General features: G+C 47.1%; 1 protein-coding gene across 3 annotated transcripts in view; it reads left to right on the top strand.

Moving 5' to 3' along the window:
• ATF3 (activating transcription factor 3) overlaps positions 1–19,418 on the top strand; it is a 51,801-nt gene that overhangs the window by 30,046 nt on the left and 2,337 nt on the right. The window contains exons 1-3 of one of the 3 annotated variants that reach the window (XM_074351840.1): positions 9,686–9,902; positions 15,725–15,968; positions 18,947–19,054. In XM_074351840.1, the coding sequence (XP_074207941.1) occupies positions 15,729–15,968; positions 18,947–19,054 (348 nt within the window). In that variant the 5' untranslated portion in view covers positions 9,686–9,902; positions 15,725–15,728. Of the gene's footprint in view, positions 1–9,685; positions 9,903–15,724; positions 15,969–18,946; positions 19,055–19,418 lie in introns of those variants that run through there. The other 2 variants (XM_074351841.1, XM_074351839.1) reach the window with 2 other exon arrangements.

The raw sequence follows: 19,418 nt of genomic DNA, 5'->3' as shown, positions 1-19,418 counted from the left end.
TTCACATGCTTATTTGCCATCTATGTACCTTCTTTAGTGAGGTGTCTTTTAAGGCCTTTGGTCCATTTTTTAAATGGGGTTGTCTGTTTTCTTATTGTTGACTTGGGGGTCAGTATTGTCAAAACCCTAGAGGAAAACTGTGATGCAAACTGTAAACCAGTGGAGGCAGATTTACGTGGTACTTGGTAATTAACAATACATTTCCAATCATCCAGAACAGGCTACATCAACACCTACATGGAGCCTGAGGGCCCAGCCTGGCCACCATTCCTCCTCTCTCCCTTCTTTCCTCTGAGTCTTTCTGTAACTTTGATGTCCCCAACATGTTGATACTCAGAGGTCACTCCCTTCTTTGACATCCTATTGCTAAAAATTGTCCCCAAATGAACCCATTAGTTTCTTTTCTGCCCCGAGTTCCTACAATACCAACCAACCCCCTTCCCACCCTACTCCCAACGCTCTGCCATATATCACCTGAGGCAGGGGACTCCTTCCCTCTCTGTTCTAAAACCAAGCTGGAGTCTATGGCCATACCATCCTGAACGTGCCCAATCTCATCTAAAACCAAGCTGGTGCCCAAATCCAAAAGCAATTGCCTGCAAGTTTCCCCAGGTCCCCCTCTCCCGTTCACCTTACTGGTTTCATCTCAGTTCAGGCAGCACTGTTTCACTCCCAAGGCTTACAGGCACCCACTTAGGGCACCAGTAAGTGAGGGACAGACCGCACCCACCTTAAGGGAAGCTTGACTTTAATGAAGGAAACTTGAACTGTGTAATGAAAAGATCTAGGGGGATTGCTATTTACTTCAGCACACATGGCAGCATTATGTTTCATGGATAATTTTTATTATGAATAAACATGTGAGGGATACCACCATCTTCTCGGTTCATCTAGCCTTCATCTCAGCTGACCAGTGCAGCAGCTTCCTCACGCCTCTGCCTGCATCTTCCTCTCCCATCCAGTCCACTCTCAGCCCTGCACCAGCAACTTCCCTAAACAACATCTGCTGTGTCCCCCCACTGCAAGACCCCGTGACTCACCTCTCCCCTTTGTCCTGCGACACAATCCAAGCTGATTATACAACCCTCGAGACCTATCACAGTCTGTGTCCCGCCCATTTACTCCCCGACGCCCTGCCCTCCATGCACACCCCTGCTCTGCAGCTGCTTCACCGTTCTCCAAACTTGCTACAGGTTTTCAAAATTCTGTGTTTTCACTCACTGCATCCACTTTTACTGCAGGTCTAGTACCTGCCTGAAATAGTGCCAGGAGCTGAGAAAGGACATAGAAATGAGCAGGGTGCAGTCTCTGACTTCCTGGCACCCATAGCCTCTGCATATACGTCCCTCTATGCCTGGAATGCCTGCCTTCCTCCCCTGTCCGGAAAATGCTCAGCTTCAACATCCAGCTCAAAAGTCATTTCCTCCATCGGCCTGTGCCAGTCTCCCAGGCAGAGCCCTCCTGCCCTTGTTACATCAGCCTACCTGTAGTCAAATTCTGTCTCCCCATGAGCTGTAAGGACCTTCTGGGCAGGGAAGTATCCCTGGGTATCTGCCACTCTAACACAGTACTCAGCACATAGTAGGTGCTCATTAAATATTTGCTAAAATATATGTATATATCACCTGCTATGGGCTAGATACTGTTTTGTGCATGTTAATTTGCCACCTAAACAAGATTTTAAACTCCTCAAGGGCAAAGGATGCTCTTATGTTGCCCTTGTAATCCTGAGGTGTCTAAACGTACTGCTGAGCACAGGATCTGGCAAGAGAACAGAACTGGAAGGATGGACCGGTAGGTGTAAACTCACCAGAGTGACTCACCCTGCTCTCAGCCACTCCAGTTTCAAGTACAAGTTCATCATCAGATGATTTAAGTTCATCATATTTTCGGAAACAGAATAAAAGTCCCCAAAAGCCTACTCGGTTTACTCAGTCAATAGCAGGGCTTATGTTTGTGGTTAAAGTAAATTATGGAATAATTGCAAATTTGGCAGACAGGATAGTGTCATGAGGGCACAGGGACCTAGAACTTGTCACGTGGAAGTCTTCTAAGACTTTAATACTATGTATGGTAAGGTCAACACTAGAAGATTCCGTGCAGTCAACACGACAGGTTAAGGGAGAGGATGTGCTTTTAGAAGAGAGGCGAAGCTAAAGAAAAATTAGCACACGTAAAGCTCTCTAAGATTTGGGGGACAGTAGAGCTTAATAGAAGTTTTGAAGGAAGTAAGTCAGACCTGTGTTTGAATCAAGTGCCTATGAGCAATTTGCTTAAACTTTCTGAGATTTGGTTTCCTCATCGGTAAAACTGAAATAATAATACCTACCTCACAGGGTTATTACAAGGATGAAATAAGATACTGGGTATTTTTAAAAGTGCTTAGCATTGTGCCTGGCATGTAGCATGTGCTCAGTAAATAGTAATTACTAAATATGACCTGGCCTCACATTAATTTTGTTTGTTTGTTTTAAATCAGTATGTAGCCTGAAAGATGGAGCTTTCTACTGGACTCGGGACATTTCTGATGTATCAGGGCTTTTTGTGACAAGGTAGCTTCAAGGGTAAGGCATGAGGAGGGAGAAAAGTGCAGGTTTAAGGTTCTTTCTGCCCTCCCTGGCTCCCACCCCTCTGCCACTCACACTTTCAGCTCCAGGGATATTGTACATGGTCAGCCACGATCAGAGGACACCCCTGAAGTGTTGTCTGTCCCTGTCACAATCAGTTGTTCTTTACCTTGGCCCTAGTCTTAGCAAATGGAGCATCTCCTGGAGCAAGGGGCAAACAGGAGGCTCACAAGCCTGCTGCTAAGGTTTCTTTTGGTGTAAGAATTTATGATTCTGGACAGTTGTAAAAGAGCTGCTTTTCCTCTCTGAGCTCAACTTCCCCAACCATCAAATAAGGACACTGAACCGCGCCAGAGCGCCCCACATTTTCCTATGAGCATTTGCTGAGAGGCAGTAAGTGTCGTGGTTAAGCACCTGGACTCAGGAGCCAGACTGCCTGGGCTCAAATCCTGCTCTGGCACTCCCTAGCTGTGTAACTTCTGGCAATTATTTACCCTCTCTGTGCCTCAGTTTCCTCATCTACAAAACAGAGATGTTCACAGTAATGACCTCATAAGGTTGTTATGAGGATTATGTGCATTAACTATATGTGAAGGTCTTAGCCCACAGCCCGGGACACAGTGAGTGCCACTTGATGGCACTTGCTCACATTATTTCACACTTAAAGGCAGAAGAGAGAAAACTAGGACTCCCAGGGTCCTAGGAGTGTAGATTTTAGAAGCCCATCCCAAGCCCAAAATATATTTGATGTCTTCCTCTTTTCCTTAAAAATTCTTGTGTGACATATTTAAATTCAACCTATCCACATTTGTTTAATATAAAACAAAATTTAAAGCACGTATTCATTAAGACAGACACTCCAGCAAGATGCCCTCTGTTTGCCTCCCAGGTCTGGTGCACGATGGTATACCCATCGACATGCTCAAGCCCACCTTGATGAAAGTCGATGATTTCCAGGGTCTTTTTGTTTTCTGGTGTTTTGTGGTTCAGAGAATCAGCATCCCCAGGCTCCAAGAACCTGCTCTGGTGGCCGCCTACCTGGTATCACCCCTGCCACCCAAGCCGCTGCTGAGCTGGTGTAGAAATGCCAGAGCTGAGGTGCTGCTGGAGTAACTTGCCCAGAATGCACAGGCAGAAGCATTGCTCCAGCTGTTCTCCCTCTGTACCACCTACCTGCCCACACAGCAGACTGGATCGTCTGTCCAAAGCTGGACAAACAGAAAATAAAGGGGTATGGGAAAGTAGCAAGGAGCAGGATTAAAGGAGATGCTCCATGGGAAAAGTGCCCGCAGGATTTTTGTTTGTTTGGATGTTAAGAAACAAGGAAAATGCACAGGTAGTCCCAATCATTGGGGGGTCTTTCCATCTTCCACTATGAACTGGGTAGCACTTGAAGACAGAACTTAAGACCTCTTCTCTAACCCCATTTAAGCAATCTGGGCAATGATGGAATTTGATCCCTCTCCCCAGTAATACAGATTTAAATTTGTGCAGCACTCTAGCAACACTCTAAGTGCTGAAAGTAGGACAATGACTAAATAAATCGTATCACAACCATCGGCCACAAACATTATGGTAATACAAGTCAGGATAAGGGGAGAGGGTATAGCTCAGTGGTAGAGTGCATGTCTAGCATGCACAAGGTCCTGAGTTAAATTCCCAGTACCTCTGTTTAAAAAATATGAACAAATAAATAAACCTAAAATTACCTCCCCCCAATTAAAAAAAAAGTCAGGATAGTGGTTGCCTCTGGGAAGTAAAGAATGGCAGGTGTGATCAGGAATGATCACATGGGGGCTTCTCAGTCCTTGACATGGTGGTCTACTCCTTCTCTTGGGGGGTAGGTTCTTGAAGTATGTTTTATTACTAAAATGAATTGATATGTTCTTATAATCATCTGTATGTTTCACATTTCATTTACATTGTGCTACATTTCACAATACACTGAACAACATAGTTTGGGAAGAAAAACTATGGTAATAAGGACCATGTACAATTCAGAGTAATAGGCAAAAGAGCAAATTTCGAAGTTGTTCACAATCTCAATCACAACTATATTTTTAAAAGTCACATGTATGAGAAAAAAGACTAGAGGGAAGCACACCAAAATGCTATAGTATTGAGAGTATGGGTAATCTCTTTTCTGTTGCCCATTTCCCAAATTTTCATAATGATAAAAAAAAATTATACTAAGTTCTCCCAAAGGAATCTTTAAAAGTATGGTTCTTTTAATTATTTTCAGATGACTCTCACATCTGTTATCTCATTGCTTCTTACAATGCTTTGGAAAGAGTCAATATTAAATAGTTCCATTTTATGTCTAGCACACAGATGAAGTGTTTATGACTTGCACTAAGTCACTCAGTTGACTAGGGGGAAAACTTTGAGTCCCCTCAATCCTGCTAATCTCTTGGCTGCTGGGTCTTCATCTTGGAAGCCTCTGGAGCCAGGGCTCCAGGATCCTCACTCTTAAATGGAAAAAGCTGCTCCCTGGGCTTTGGTTCTGTGGTCCAAGTTAGGTGTCTATGGCATACAAGATATACATCAGAAGGTTCCCAAAGATGCAATCCCCACCTGGACTGCTCCTCTCATACCTCCTCCTATCTAGCAAAGCACCAAGTCCATGGGTAAAATTCCTTGGAAATGGAGAGAGAGGGAGAGATCAGAGTAGAAGGAGAAGGAGGAGAAGAAGAAGGGAGATTGTCAGGACCATAGGCTGTGTTTGGGAATCAGGTTGGACATTTTTTAATTCTAGTTTTTGGAGAGGAAGAGAGATTTTTCAAACTAGTCTGTTCCTTGTTCTATCCAATGCCTTCCCCTGACACCTTCTCTTCCTCCAGTTGTCTTAGGAGAGGTTGCCAGGGACTTGTAAAATGGCTTCTGCAGAAGGTCTCCATTCAAGACCCTCAGAGCTCAGCCCAGGGTTCCTTCCTTCAGAGAAGGTGGGGCCTTGGAGCAGGTGAGTGCCTTGCTCAAGAATACCAAAGGCAGAACCAGACTAGAATTAAGCACCCCTCACCCCAACCCCATGCTCCCAGCCCAGAGCACTTTGCACTGATCCACCCTGCATTGAGGAGCCCCAGGTATGTACTGGAGTTTTGTAGACGGAGAATGGGAATCACTAGCATTGTTTCCTGTATGGAGTTTTATCCCCACTTCCCTGAAGATGGTCATCCTTGGATATATTCTTGACTTCATCCACAACTGTTTGCCACTGACTTGAGGGACAGAATGGGCTTTGGGTTAGATTCAGGAGTATCCCCAGAATGCCTTCCTTGATTCATAATTAATGATACCACTACTGAGGACTGGCTGTGTGCCTCATCCTCAATGAATCCTTATGTGTTAGATGCTCTTACTCATGCCATTTTCAGCTGAGGAAACTTAGGCACAGAGAGTGGAATGACTTATCCAAGGGGATACAGCTGCTAAGCGCTGAATCCAGAATCAAAGTGCCATCTTCCACATTTCAGCATTTATATGATGCTTCCCAACGTTTCCTGAGGAAGGAGCCTCTTAAATATGTAATCCCCATATTCAAATTGACTTTATAGGACGTGTAGGCTTTGGAAAGCAGAAGAAAGAAGAAAATCTATCCCGTTCCTTTTCTGAGGTGAAGCAGCCAGGAGGACAGGGCTACTACTACCCTGACTGATTTTAACTTGTGTCTAACTTGCCTCTCTAGAGCGCTGTGAGCAAATACAATCTTGAGGTTTGAGGAAGAATAATGGAGGTGGGGGAAGGAGTGGAAAGGGACTGTTTCCTGGACGAAGAAACTGCTAAAAGCTTTAAATATCTCTTGATCTTTTTTCCCCCTCTCTTGGCTCCCTGTGATGTTTTGATGTTTAGATTCGGTTGCCACAGTGGGCTGTTTTTAGCTGCCTAGGTCCATCCCCTCCCCTTTTAACTGTTTTCCCTTCCTTTTGCACATGCCTCAACGTGAAGTTTCCAATTCTTATCTCACTCAGCAAAACATACCGAGACTAGTCTGAATGAAGATTCCCTAGGCGGTTCTCCAGCGTAAAACCTCAGCAATATTCAAGTCTCTGCTTAACTCTCTTTCACTAAGGATTAACCCCTGAAATAACCCTACCCAGGGCTTCCTTCTCAGGGGAAAGAGAGGCATTCTTTGCCTTTGTGTAAAGAAGCATTTTGGTCTGGGGAGCTTTTCTTGCTCCTCCTCTAGATGGTACAGTGTGTGCATGCTGGACACTGGTGACAGTAATTAAAGTCAGGTAAAATGAGGATGCATAGAGCTCAGATATTGATCACGCCTCCGGGGCACACGCCTTGGGACTGTCCTCTAGCATTGCTCTTCCTCAGTCTCTCTCGAATTAGGCAGATTTCACAGTTCTGGAGGCTGGGGGCAGGGAAGTAGGCAGCAACAGTTTTTGTTTTCCTTGGATAAGAGTTTCATTCACAAGGGGGTGGACTTACTTCTCTGTCAAGATTCTTATCACTTTTAAGAGTTTCAGTGGAGAGCGAGGCTCAGACTTCGGTGAACAGCGTTTCTATCCAGGTGTGACTTGGGGATTCAAAACCAAGAACTATCAGAATGAAACAAATTGAATTAGAGGAGAGGGAGGTACCATGGCAATAAAAATAAACCGACGAAGGGTTGTGGACTTTTCTGTCTTAATTACCCTTCTCTTGCATTGTTTGGTGGAGGCTGGTCTGGCTATTTGTTTACCTACGCCTGAAGTTGAATTTCCCCTTAACGACAGGACAAAACGTCCACAAATCTGGCTTAGGTGTATTAATGGAATCCTAGTTTAAAATGTAAACTGGTTAAAGATTTCAGTAGGCATTTCACAGAGGAAAAAAAGAGGGGGTAGAAAGTTTTCACGTGTTCTCCCCCCACATCTTCTTGTTTCACTCTGTAATAGTGCCATTTAGTCCAGGGCAGTAGATGAGTAGATATAAAAGACATGGAAAGAATCCCAAATAACTTTCATTTAAATTTACAAACGCCCTTCCTCCTGCTCTCGCGGTGTTCTACGTGTCGTGCTACGTGTTGTGCAGACACACCCGGGGTTTACCTGCCCGCCCCGGGTTTACCTGCAGGTGCGTGGGCGGGAGGGCGGGGTGTGGAGGTGTGGAACAGGGAGTGCGGGTGTGTGGGACTTGGGGCGGGGAAGCCCGTTACCAGGGTGAAAAGTAAAGCAAAAACAACCTCCCCAGGCTTCCCGCGCTACTCCGCTGGAAACCCGGTGAGGTCCCGAGCAACATCCCCGAGGATCCTGCGTAGAACCCCGAGACTCCCGGACGGGCTGGGGACGGGGGAACTTGCAAGGCTGCTCTCCGCGTTGTTCTGGGCCCCGGAGCTAACCCTAACACCCAACACCGAAGCTAACCCTAAGGGTGTTCTGAGTGAGGCTCAGGTTCGGGGGAGAGGAACCTGGGTGCGGGGGACTCAGTTTTATTTGCAGCTCTGGATGGTATCTGTCGGAGGCGCTGAGCAATCAGAGAGTCTGGAAAGAGGAACGGATTCCCCGAGGGTGCGGGACTGTGTATAAGGGAGAGAAATAAGAGACAGACGGACTGGCCCCTCCATTACGACTCCCAACAGCCGAAGGCTGCAGGTGAGGTGGGGCTACGGGAAAGATCTCGGCTCTGAGATCCTTCTAGTTCCTATCCCAAATTACCAAACTATGATCTTGCATCGCCTCTCTCCCAAAAGGCAGGTAGAAGCAGGTGCCCCTACACCCCACGGGCGCGCACGGTCTCCCTCTCAGCAGGTACGAAACATGGCGGGCTCGCGTCTACCTATATTCGTCCATGAGCAGTTAAGAAGGTCCCTGGTTCTGCCGCTCTGGAAGTTGAGACAGCTGGGGTGGGGGAATCGGAACTAGGAAATCGTTCTTAAAGGTTCAAATCCAGTTCTGCTGAAGCCTCGATTCGAATCTGGACCGTGAAAACTCGCACTTTCCGCCACTCGGCTTTAGGGCGGAAAGGATTTCTGCTGCGGGGCCCCTTTTCGGCTGCGGTCAGCCTGTCCCCAGTCCTGGCCGTCCGGTCCCTGCCCAGGCCTCTCTCCGCGCAGAAAAACACGTGAAAGGCGAAGATGTGTTTTCCCTCAACATTGCCTGAGAGCCAGGTGACCCCCGCCCCTCCCCGCCCGCAAAGACCAAAGCACCTTTTCTCTCTTCCTCTCCCTGTTCTCTAGGCTTCAGTCTTATTCTTAGCCCCTCTCTGAGTTGCCTCTTATTTCTCCAGGTCGCCCATCTTTCCACGGTCTTGCTCGTTTCACTATCAATTCTAAACGCTTTGTGGCTGTTAAAAAAAAATCCCAACCCACAGGTCCTACCACTCGCCCTCGCCTCTGAGCCGGGTTCCCAACTGGCCAAGAGGCGGTTCCGCGTGTGCGCTCGTGTGGGGGTGTGCCGAGGCTGCGGGCGTGGGCGCACGGTGCCCGCTGAGCGCTGCCCTCCGCTCTTGAGTTAACGGGCAGAATTCTCACAGTCCACGCCGCAGAGGTCACCCCCGGCGGGTAAAGGTGTGGGTTCACTGTAGGGTGTCTTTGGGGACGTCTCCCATACCAAGGACTAACGCTTCTGTTCCTACCCCGCCCCCTAATTGAGAAGGAGGCGTTTAGCTGGGAAGTGGGTATTTTCCTGAAGCTCAAGAAAATGACCACGCATTTTAGAGGAAGGTCGTGCCCACTTCCCAGCCTCACCTAGTCTGGGCAGCAGCCAGAACCCGCCTCTCCATCCCCCTCCCTCCTCAACCTAGCGGAGGGAGAGATGCCAGCGCGGTGGAGTCATGCCGCTGGCTTGGGCACCATTGGCTCATGCCTGGAACACGCAGCGGCGAGTACGCACATCTGGCGGCCAGCCCGGGCGGCTCCGGTCCTGATATGGAGAGAGAGGGCGGGCGGGTGCGTGTGTCCCGGCGTGAGAGGCCGAGAGAACGCGTCCAGGCCAGCTCCTCCCCGAGCTTGCATCACTGGTCCCCTTTTTCCCCTCCTCCTCTGTGGCCCCTCCCCGCCACCTTCGCCCAGCCTAGTTCGGCTGGTTCTCCGGGGAAGCTATTAATAGCATTACGTCAGCCTGGGACTGGTAACCCGGAGTAAATGGGCGCGCCGCCAGCCAAAGAGCTATAAAAGGGGTGATGCAACGCACTCACAGCCACAGTCGCACTCAGCGAGGCGCGCACTGCACAGCGCTCTCGCCGCGCCGCTGCCCCAGTGGACTCGCCACCCCGTGCGCCGGCCGTGCGCCCTGGGTTCTCGCCCGCCGGCCCCACAGACAGCCTGCCCGACCCCGCCCCGACCCCGCCCGCCCTCTGGACCCTGGCCGCCCCGAGTGGAGACAGGAGGTGAGCGCTGGAATCTGAGTGAGTGAGCGCGGCAAGGGTGGCTCGCTTTCATTCCCTATGCGCCCCTCTAGTAACCAGTTCTCGACCCCTATACCCACCCCCGACCTGCGTCCCCAGCTTCTGGCTTCGAGAGAACTCCAGCTGAACTTCTCCCAGCCACCACTGCTCCTCTGCGCTTGAGAAACTTTTTCTCAAAGAACTAACTTTCTCTTTTGACTTGGGGCGCGAAATGCTCCTGGCGACAGAGAGGTCCGGCTCCCACTCCTCAACCGGCCTCGAAGCACAGCTCCTCTCCGTTCTAGCGCCTACTCATCCCCTGGGAGCGGGCGAGGGTAGGTGGGTGCGCAGGGTGTCCGAGCCTATCCGGCTCGCCGACCGGCTCTACCCCTCGCTCCGTGCACGGTCAGTGCCACTCCCGAGCCCAGCCTTTCCCGAGAGGCACGGAGAGTGAGGATCGCAGAAGGGCTGCCGGAAGGGCGGAACGGAATGAATGGGGAAGGGACCCGAGAGCTGGCCGCGGCCGCTGGCGGTCGCCCTGAGCACCTCGGAGCCCTGGGCGGCAGGACCTCGCCGGGAGCCGGGAGCAAAAGTTAGCTGGGCTGAGTTTAGAGGTGGCGCGAGCTCCTGTCGCTACCCTGGGGCTGAAGGTGGAGAGGGCTCCCGGCACAGGTGCCGAGCTCCTTGGCCCCAAGACTTATTATCCCAAGTAACTAACACGCTTTTCTCTCGTACCTGTGACTCAAGCTCTGGCTCTTCCTCTGAGGGTTCGCGGATTTCTTCGCTTTTCGTCCAGGTAGACTGACTGTGAGGGTAGGAGGGGGAGCGACAGTGCGAAACCAATTCAGATAACTGAGAGAATAGCTCAGTGGTCTAGGGGCCAGGATCCTGAGAACCTATACTGCACTTGATGTCCTTAAGCCTCAGTATCCCCAGCTGGGAGATGTGGGCATGTAGACACTCCTGGTCGCCCTCTGCCTGTTTGCGAGCAGGAAGTGGTGGTTAAACCGGATATCCATTAAGGTCCTTTTTGGACGAAGATTTTCAGATTCTAGAGTAGTGTAAATGAAAGGAAAGGGGCCGATGAGAGGACTTGAACAAGGGGGCCTGGAATTCTTTGGTCAGCCTCTGAGGCAGAGGGGGAAAGGGTACTTCTCTGTGGGACATCTCTTCCCTTCCCAACGTTCTTTCCACTGATTGGTTTTCCTTCTCTACTCCCTCCGCACCCCATTTTCATCTCATCGACTTACTTCCTTTCCTCCTAACCATTTTCTTTTCCCTAATTTCACTACCAAATCACAAATGCTTTCTTAAAAATAAAGGAGTTGCTAACCCTTGATGGAACCAGAAAAAAAAAATTGGGCGCTAGAAAATCTGGGTGTTCTCTCAATGCACTTACTGGTGGTACTTTAGTGTGGGTGACAGTCACATCTCTTTGGAGCCTCTGTCTTTAACTTTAAATGAAGAAGAAATTGATATGACTGTCCTATTGTTTTGCATTTGGCATTTCTTGTAGCATAATGCTATAACATTAAGCTATTGCTTTGAGGATATCCTGGATGAAGACTGGGGTGGGGGTGGGTTTTGCAGTTGTTATTGTCTGGATAGTCAGAGACAGCACTGCAGGCAGCACTCCAGGTGCACAGTGTGAATAAGATACAGCACCCAGCAGCTTCTGGAACTTCCAGATCCTCCTGTCTTAACCCCACCGTTCCCTTTCTCCCTCTTGGTCTTTTCTCCCCATTGTTCTCTTTCTTCTATACTGCTCCTTGTCTTAGTCCTAGCAAAGTCTCCTCTGTTGTGGGTACAGGTTAGTAGGACTATTGACCCCTCATCTACCTGGCCACTGGCTCTGTTCTCCATTTTGGTTGGTCCTCACACCGTTGGATCTCTGCTGGTGTAAAATGTCAGTGGTCAACAGCTAGCCTAGACTGGACCACTCACCAGCTTTATGGCCTTGGACAAGTCACTTTACCTTCTGGACCCCATTTTATTCAATTAAAAAATGAAGATCTCACCTAGATGACTCTAATATTGTGTGTTCTGTCCCATATATAAGGCTCATGATTTCTTCCATTTTCAAATTGGCTGGGCATGGAACAGGGTCAGTGGTTCCAACTGTTACCCAGGCTGGGAAGGAGGAAGTACACAGCCAGGACACCACAGAAACCAGAAATGGTTTCATGTGTGAGAACTGGTTATTTCTCAAGTACCTAAGACCAGTGGAGACAAGCTGGTGCCAGTAAATAGTGGGGTGGACTTGATCGATGTGTCAAGAGGCCAGAGGTCCATCAAAGTGCAAAAGAAGCTGTGACTGACCTGAATTTCTTGAAGGTTCCAGTTAGTTCCTGATTAATGAGGCAGCATTATGAATGCCCCCTCCCCGAAATGGGGAAAGTGGAATCACAGTAATAATGGCTACCCAGGATGTCTATAAATCCACCTTCATGAATTTCACAGAATCTTCCTGACAGCCCTGTGAGGGAACTGGGGCAGGCAATATTGCTCTCGTTTTACAGATGAGGAGACTGAGGCCGAGAATGTGTGAAAATCTCGTTGGTGGGTGCTCAGCTTGTGAGTGGTAGTAATGGGCCTGCAAGCGTCATCTCTGTCCCTGACACCCAGCCTTACACTGACAACCTTCCTGTGGTCTAGGAGAAAGACCTAGATAGGAAATTAGTGAAAGAACTGGCTTCCTCCTATGAGATGTTTTATGAGCAGCACTTAGTGGAAAAAGATGAAAATTAAGAGTGAAAATTCAACATAGTAGCAGCTACTAGGAAATAAAATCTGGGAGCTGAATTTCTAGTTAAAGAAATACATGAGTAAAGTTTCACTTTCTTGAAAATGGTGAAACTGCTGATGATATGACATGATTTCTGATTGGAGATAATGAAGCAGAAGGAAAATGCAGGTTCTCTGCAGTAGGCCTGGGCAATTTTAAGATCAGCGTAGGAAGTCAGCTCAGAAAATCCCCCAACATTTTTTCTTCGATGAAGGGGATGTTAGAGGGTCTCAACTTTCTGCAAAACTGTCTGAAGACTTAACTTCATTTTCCTCCTTAGGGACTCAGCCTGAGTCTAGGCTAAATCACACCTAAAGAGAATGAGTCAAGGAATAACTAGGAAGTGTCTCAAGAAACTGAGCTTTAGCCAAGGGCAGGAAAAGCCCAAGTCTCTACAGATACAACTGCTTTACTTTTTGAAAGGCTTTTAACATTTCTACAACCTGTTTCCATCTTCCAGTAAGCTCACCCAACGCTTTTCATAAAAGCATTCCATACCACTGACATTCTTCAGTTTCTTTCATCAGGACTGCTGACTTTACACCAAGAAGGGGGAAAGAAATCTCAAACAGCAGACCCCCAAGCCCTAAGAGCTCGTTAATAAACTTAGCTGGGAGGTGAAATGGAACTATGTTCAAACTGCCGTGTAGAAGGGAGCCGTGCCATCCTCCCGACAAAGGCTAGCCCAGTGGCCGCTCTGAATTCCAGTTCTGAACTGTTGAGTTTTTAATAAAGTTGAAAAAAGGAGGGAAAATGCAAATGCATGGGGGAACCTTAAGCCTCTGACTGTGGAAAACTGGTTTCTCAGAGTTTATCACCTGCCAGAAAAGTCTCCTCCCACCATCCTAAGATTATAGGATTAAACTGATAGAAGAACATCAGTTCTGACTCATGACACATGGCTTTCAGAAGAGAATTACATACATTTCCAGGGTTTCTTTGAATAGTCAATAACAGTGGCATTCGTTAGCCTGGAATTCTTGCCTCCATGAGAGCATCTTGGATCTTAAGGGGGATTTAGAGGTCAGTGTGTTCTATTCAGAAGTGTTTGAGATCAAAGAGAATAACCAGCCAGCCTCCCACCTGGACCCCACAGAGAGCCAGCTGTGGGCTGGAGAGATCACTGGGAAGCCCAGGAATAACATATTTCCTAGTCACCTTAAGTTTTCTGGGACATATTCGGGAATTAGTTCCTCAGCTCCTTGTACAACTCTATGGGAAAATAGGGTGCTTGTTATTTGCCCTCTTCTACCGTGGAGAAAGAAGGCTCTGGAAGGTATAATGATGACGCATGAGGAAGTGGGCCTTAAATCTTGGTGTTCTGACCCCAGTCTCAGAATTTTGTGAATAAAAGACCCACTTATACATACTCCCTGAATTCAGGCAGCAACCTGAGTGTGCACTCAGTCAGAGAAAGCTCAGCAATTCATTAGAGTTCAAGTTCTCCCCATGGCTCTCTGCTTAGCCTCCCCTCCAGCACTTCAGTTATAGGACCCCTACCCATCCCCACACCTGCCCCCAACCCCCAGGAAAATTTGCTCTGTTTTTGCAGTGAAGAATTACATTTTATAGCCTATAAATTAAGGGCATGAGTTCTGGAGTCGAACTTAATTCCAAATTCTGATGCTGCCTCATACTGACTCTAAGACTTTGGGCAAATTCTTTAGCTTGACTAAATTTCAGTTACCTTGTCTATAAAATGGGATGAGGACCTAACTCACTGGGTTCTCATCAAGACTGAGTGAGATAATGCACATAAGGTTTCTGGTATCAAGGAGGCACCTATTAAATGTTAGCGACTTGCCAAAGGACTTCATCTGGCTAGACTTGGCTAATGACTGCAGGTCCCCAGAGTGAAAGGGACGCTCCACGGATCCACCTGGCCTGACAGTCCCCATACTCATCTCCCCTGGAGAACTGGCTGCAGGGATGAAGGGGGATGGCCACTGCTGGAGGGAGTGTCCAGCAGGGAGAGATTTATGGAGGGCTATTCTAAACTGGAACCATGGCACTATTACTATTTCTGCCCTTTCTTTTTGTTGACCCTTTGGGTTCCCTGGGCCATAGAAGGATAGAGGTAAGTGGGACCTCAGAGGCTATCTGATCTGACCGCCCCTTCCCCATTTCAGGTATTTAGTTGGATAGTTTCCAGTGGTCAGCAGGCATTGGGAGCAGCTGGTGCCAGGTGCAGGGCCAGGCTGTGGAAACAGTGACAGTGGAGACTCTGTCCCAGTGCTGCAGGAGCTCCCAGACATTTGTTGTATGAAGACTGAGACTCAGAGAGCTCAGGTCCCACTACTCCTTATTGCCAGAGCCAGTCCCAGAGCTCCCTGTGCCCCTAGCCCTATGCCCTCCAAACATCACAGAACTGAACAACGCTCCCGAAAATAGATCCACATTCTGAGTGCCTCACTTTTCTTTACTCTGAGATCTTTTGTTTCACCAACCTTAACCTTAAGAAGAGGCTACTAATCCCTTGTGACCTGAATTCCCATGCCCCAGCCTCTGCCTAACTGGGGTGAAGAAACACACCTGCTACAGTTACTGTTCTCACTGATTTGGATCCAACTTGCTGAGGGAGAAGCTTTGGAGATACATTTGCTAAATTCAAGGGTCTCCCACCCCTTGCTTTTACTTCCACTCTGATAGATCCAATTTAATTTCAGATACTTTCCAGGTTTCTTTTTGAAAAGGAGACTGCAAATGGGGTTGCATAACAGTCTCACTCATTTTTTTTTTTAATGTTCTTCCTCTTTCAGGACTGTTTGAGGCTATATTTGCATATATGCACACCAGCCAAAACTAACAGAATAGCCTGAAATCCACCCCTTATAAACTTCAGTTAGGCATTTTATCCACATCACTGAACTGTACATTTTAAGAACCTGTTTTACTCAAGATGAGGATGGTGTGAAATGAAAACAAAGTGGAAGCCCAAGAGCTTATGGGACCTTCCTTTTGGGTCTGGGGCTCGGGGGTTGGAGGTCACAGGTGTGGGGGTACTTGAGCCCATGCCCCCAAATTCCTGAAGCAGTTTGGGTTTCGATGTGTCTTTCAGCAAAATGATGCTTCAACACCCAGGCCAGGTCTCTGCCTCGGAAGTCAGTGCCTCTGCCATCGTCCCCTGCCTGTCCCCTCCTGGGTCACTGGTGTTTGAGGATTTTGCTAACCTGACACCCTTTGTCAAGGAAGAGCTGAGGTTCGCCATCCAGAACAAGCACCTCTGCCACCGGATGTCTTCTGCGCTGGAATCGGTCACTGTCAGCGGCAGGCCCCTCGAGATGTCAGTCACAAAAGCTGAGGTGGGTTCTCCCAGGGGTGTCCATTCTTTCTGCACTTACTTATCAAACATCTACCGCGCACCAGGTATGCTCTAGGCAGCAGGGGGCTGCAGTCGTGATTGAAACAAACAACAGCACTGCCCTTCTGGAGCTTACCTTCCGTTGGGAGGAGACTGACAACACACAAAATAAGTAAATACATGATATAAGAGGTAGGGGCAAAGGAGAAAAAATAAAGCAATAAAGGGGAAAGGGGAGTAGGGTGGGAGGAGTTGCTGTTTTAAATCAGAAGGTCAGGGAAGGCTTCACTGATAGAATGGCCTTAGAGCAGACTCGAAGGAAGAGGGGATGAGAGCCATACAGGTATCTGGCAAAAGATCAAGAACAAGGGCACTGAGTGGGGAGTGTGGTTGATACACAGGAGGAGGAGCAAGGTGGGCCAGGTGGCTGGGGTGGAGTGTGGGGTGGGAAGCAAGGTAGGAGCTGAAGTCATGGGTGGGGACGAGATCACACTGGGTCTTATAGTCTATTGTAAAGATACGGCCATGTATTCAGTGAGGTAAAGGCACTAGAGGGTTTCTGAGCAGAGGAGCAACATGGTCTGACTTAATATTTTTAAATTATTTTTCTTTTTCAAAAAAATTTTAAGGGGGTTATAGCTCAGTGGTAGAGTGCATACTTAGCATGCACCAGGTCCTGAGTTCAATCCCCAGTACCTGCATTAAGTAAACAAATAAATAAACAAATCTAATCACCCCCCCCCCAATTTTTTAAAACTGAAGTTTAGTTATGTTAGTTTCTGGTGTATAGCAGAGTGATTCAGTTATATATACACATATATATTCTTTTTCATATTTTATCCATTATGGTTTATTACAAGCTAGTGAATATAGTTCCCTGTGCTATACTGTAGGACCTTGTTGTTTATCTATTTTATGTATAGTAGTTTGTATCTGCTTATCTTAAACTTCTAATTTATCCCTCTCTTTCCCCTTTGGTAACTGTAAGTTTGTTTTCTATGTCTGTGAGTCTGTTTCTGTTTTACAAATAAGTTCATTTGTGTCATATTTTAGATTCCATAGTTAAGTGATATCATATATTCGTCTCTTTCTGACTTACTTCACTTAGTATGATAATCTCTAGGCCCATCCATGTTGCTGCAAATGGCATTATTTCACTCTTTTTCGTGGCTGAGTAGTATTCCATTGTGTATATATACCACATCTTCTTTATTCATTCATCTGTTGATGGACACTTAGGTTGTTTCCATGTCTTGGCTATTGTAAATAGTGCTGCTATGAACATTGGGGTGCCTGTATCTTTTTGAATTAGAGTTTTCTCCAGAGTGGGATTGCTGGATCATATGGTAACTCTGTTTTAGTTTTTTAAGGAAACTCCATACTGTTTTGCATAGTAGCTGTCCCAAACTACATTCCCACCAACAGTGGGAGGAGTTCCCTTTTCTCCACACCCTCTCCAGCATTTGTCATTTGTGGACTTCTGAATGATGGCCATTCTGACTGGTGTGAGGTGGTATCTCACTGTAGTTTTGATTCAAATTTCTCTGATAATTAGTGATGTTGAACATCTTTTCATGTGCATATTGGCCATCTGTATGTCTTCTTTGGAGAAATGTCTATTTAGGTCTTCTGCTCATTTTTTGATTGAGTTGTTCATTTTTTTCTTTTTGAGTTGTATAAGCTGTTTGTATATTTTGGAAATTAAGCCCTTGTCAGACCTATCATTTGTAAATATTTTCTCCCAGTCCAGAGGTTGTATTTTCATTTTGTTTATGCTTTCCTTCGCTTTGCAAAAGCTTATAAGTTTAATTAGGTCCCATTTGTTTGTTTTTATTTCTATTGCCTTGGGAGACTGACCTAAAAAAACGTAGTACAATTTATGTCAGAGAATATTTTGCCTATGTTCTCTTCAAGGAGTTTTATGGTGTCATGTGTTACATTTACTGACAATATTTTTAAACGATTACCCTGGTGGTCATGTTGAGAATGGGCACTAGGAGCAAGGGCAGAAGAAGTGTACAGAAATGAGAGGGTCTGAACCAGGATGAGGGCAGTGAGGTTCTGAGATGTCGGCTTCTGGATCTGTCTTGACAGCAAAGTTAATTTCCGGAGTTGTATGTGCGTTCTGATTCCAAGTGGAGGACTCAAGGGTGATCAAGTAGATTTTTTCTGCTGGGAAGAGAATGCACCAAATGATCTAGTTGAATGTTCTGGTCCCCTTGGTTGCTGTAATTCTCAACCTAAAATAAGGTATGAGCCTGTGAAACCCCTAGGCATCTTGTGTCTGGGCAGTGTGAGCCTCCTCCCCAGATCCCAGTCACCTCTGGGAAGGCAACATGCTAGAATGAGGCAGTTGTGGCCTACAGAGGATGCAGGAAGAGCCAAAAGCCTAGATTTACAACCAGTTTTGTAGTCTGGTGACCATGAGCTGGCTGGGGAATGGGCTTGGGTTCCTCTTCTCTAGGAGCTGCACAGGCTTCTCCTAAATTTAGGAAGGAGGTGCTATGAGGATGCTCCAGGTGAAGGCAGAGATGAATGGGGCTGCCCTTGGTCTTTAATGGAAGAAGAGGCAGGGGAATGGGTGGCGAGGTGATGTTCTTGAGGTCATTCCTGGTCCTAGGGGAAAGGATATATTTACCAAACAAAATCTGTTCCTTGCTCTAATTGCTTACAGTTATTGCCAATAGTAATATCAAACTCCTATTTTAAAATCCAAATGTTTTTTAAAAACAAAATAAATTTTAATTTCCTAATATTGCCAATATAATATTAACAGTTCTTTGACTTTCATTATTCATTGTGTGTGTGTGTGTGTGTGTGTAGAGAGGTTTCACGCAAAAGTCTAGAGCTTTACTTTCAGATCCTTTAACGTTAGGGTTGCCCTCGCTTGCTGGTTTTAGCTGGCAATAAAAGGCAGTGTATCTCAGGGGGGTTGTATTTCTTGCCTTCCATTAAGCTTGTGCCTCTTGAACTTTACAGGTGGCCCCTGAAGAAGATGAAAGGAAAAAGAGGCGACGGGAAAGAAATAAGATTGCAGCCGCCAAGTGCCGGAACAAGAAAAAGGAGAAGACAGAGTGCCTACAGAAAGTGAGTGCCTTTGCACCTGCCCCTAGCTCCTGCTCACCCCTGTCCCCCACCAACTCATGTTCCACGAGGAAGCAGAGTGTGAAAGCCCAAACTTAGAAGTGTTTTCCCAAGAAGGGAAAGCTGGTACCTGGCAGCAGAAATGCCTGTTGCAGAGTGAGGAGGTAGCAAAGCTGTAAGCACCACGAATGTGACTCTGAATGTGTAAGAAACAGATGTGTGAATGAAAAACCACAAGATCATCTGATGCCCATATTTCCAGCAGCCTCAGCCAGTCCATGCATGTCCAGAAACTTCCAGGCTGCAGGATATGTCACCCCAGTTAAAGAGGTTTCATTTGCCCATTTTCCTGAGAAAAGGAAGCTGC

This window comes from Camelus bactrianus, chromosome 23, assembly GCF_048773025.1.
Source record: "Camelus bactrianus isolate YW-2024 breed Bactrian camel chromosome 23, ASM4877302v1, whole genome shotgun sequence".
Lineage (NCBI taxonomy): Eukaryota > Metazoa > Chordata > Mammalia > Artiodactyla > Camelidae > Camelus > Camelus bactrianus.
The sequence above is the reverse complement of the archived record's forward strand: the minus strand, read 5'-3'. Positions and strand labels throughout refer to the sequence as shown.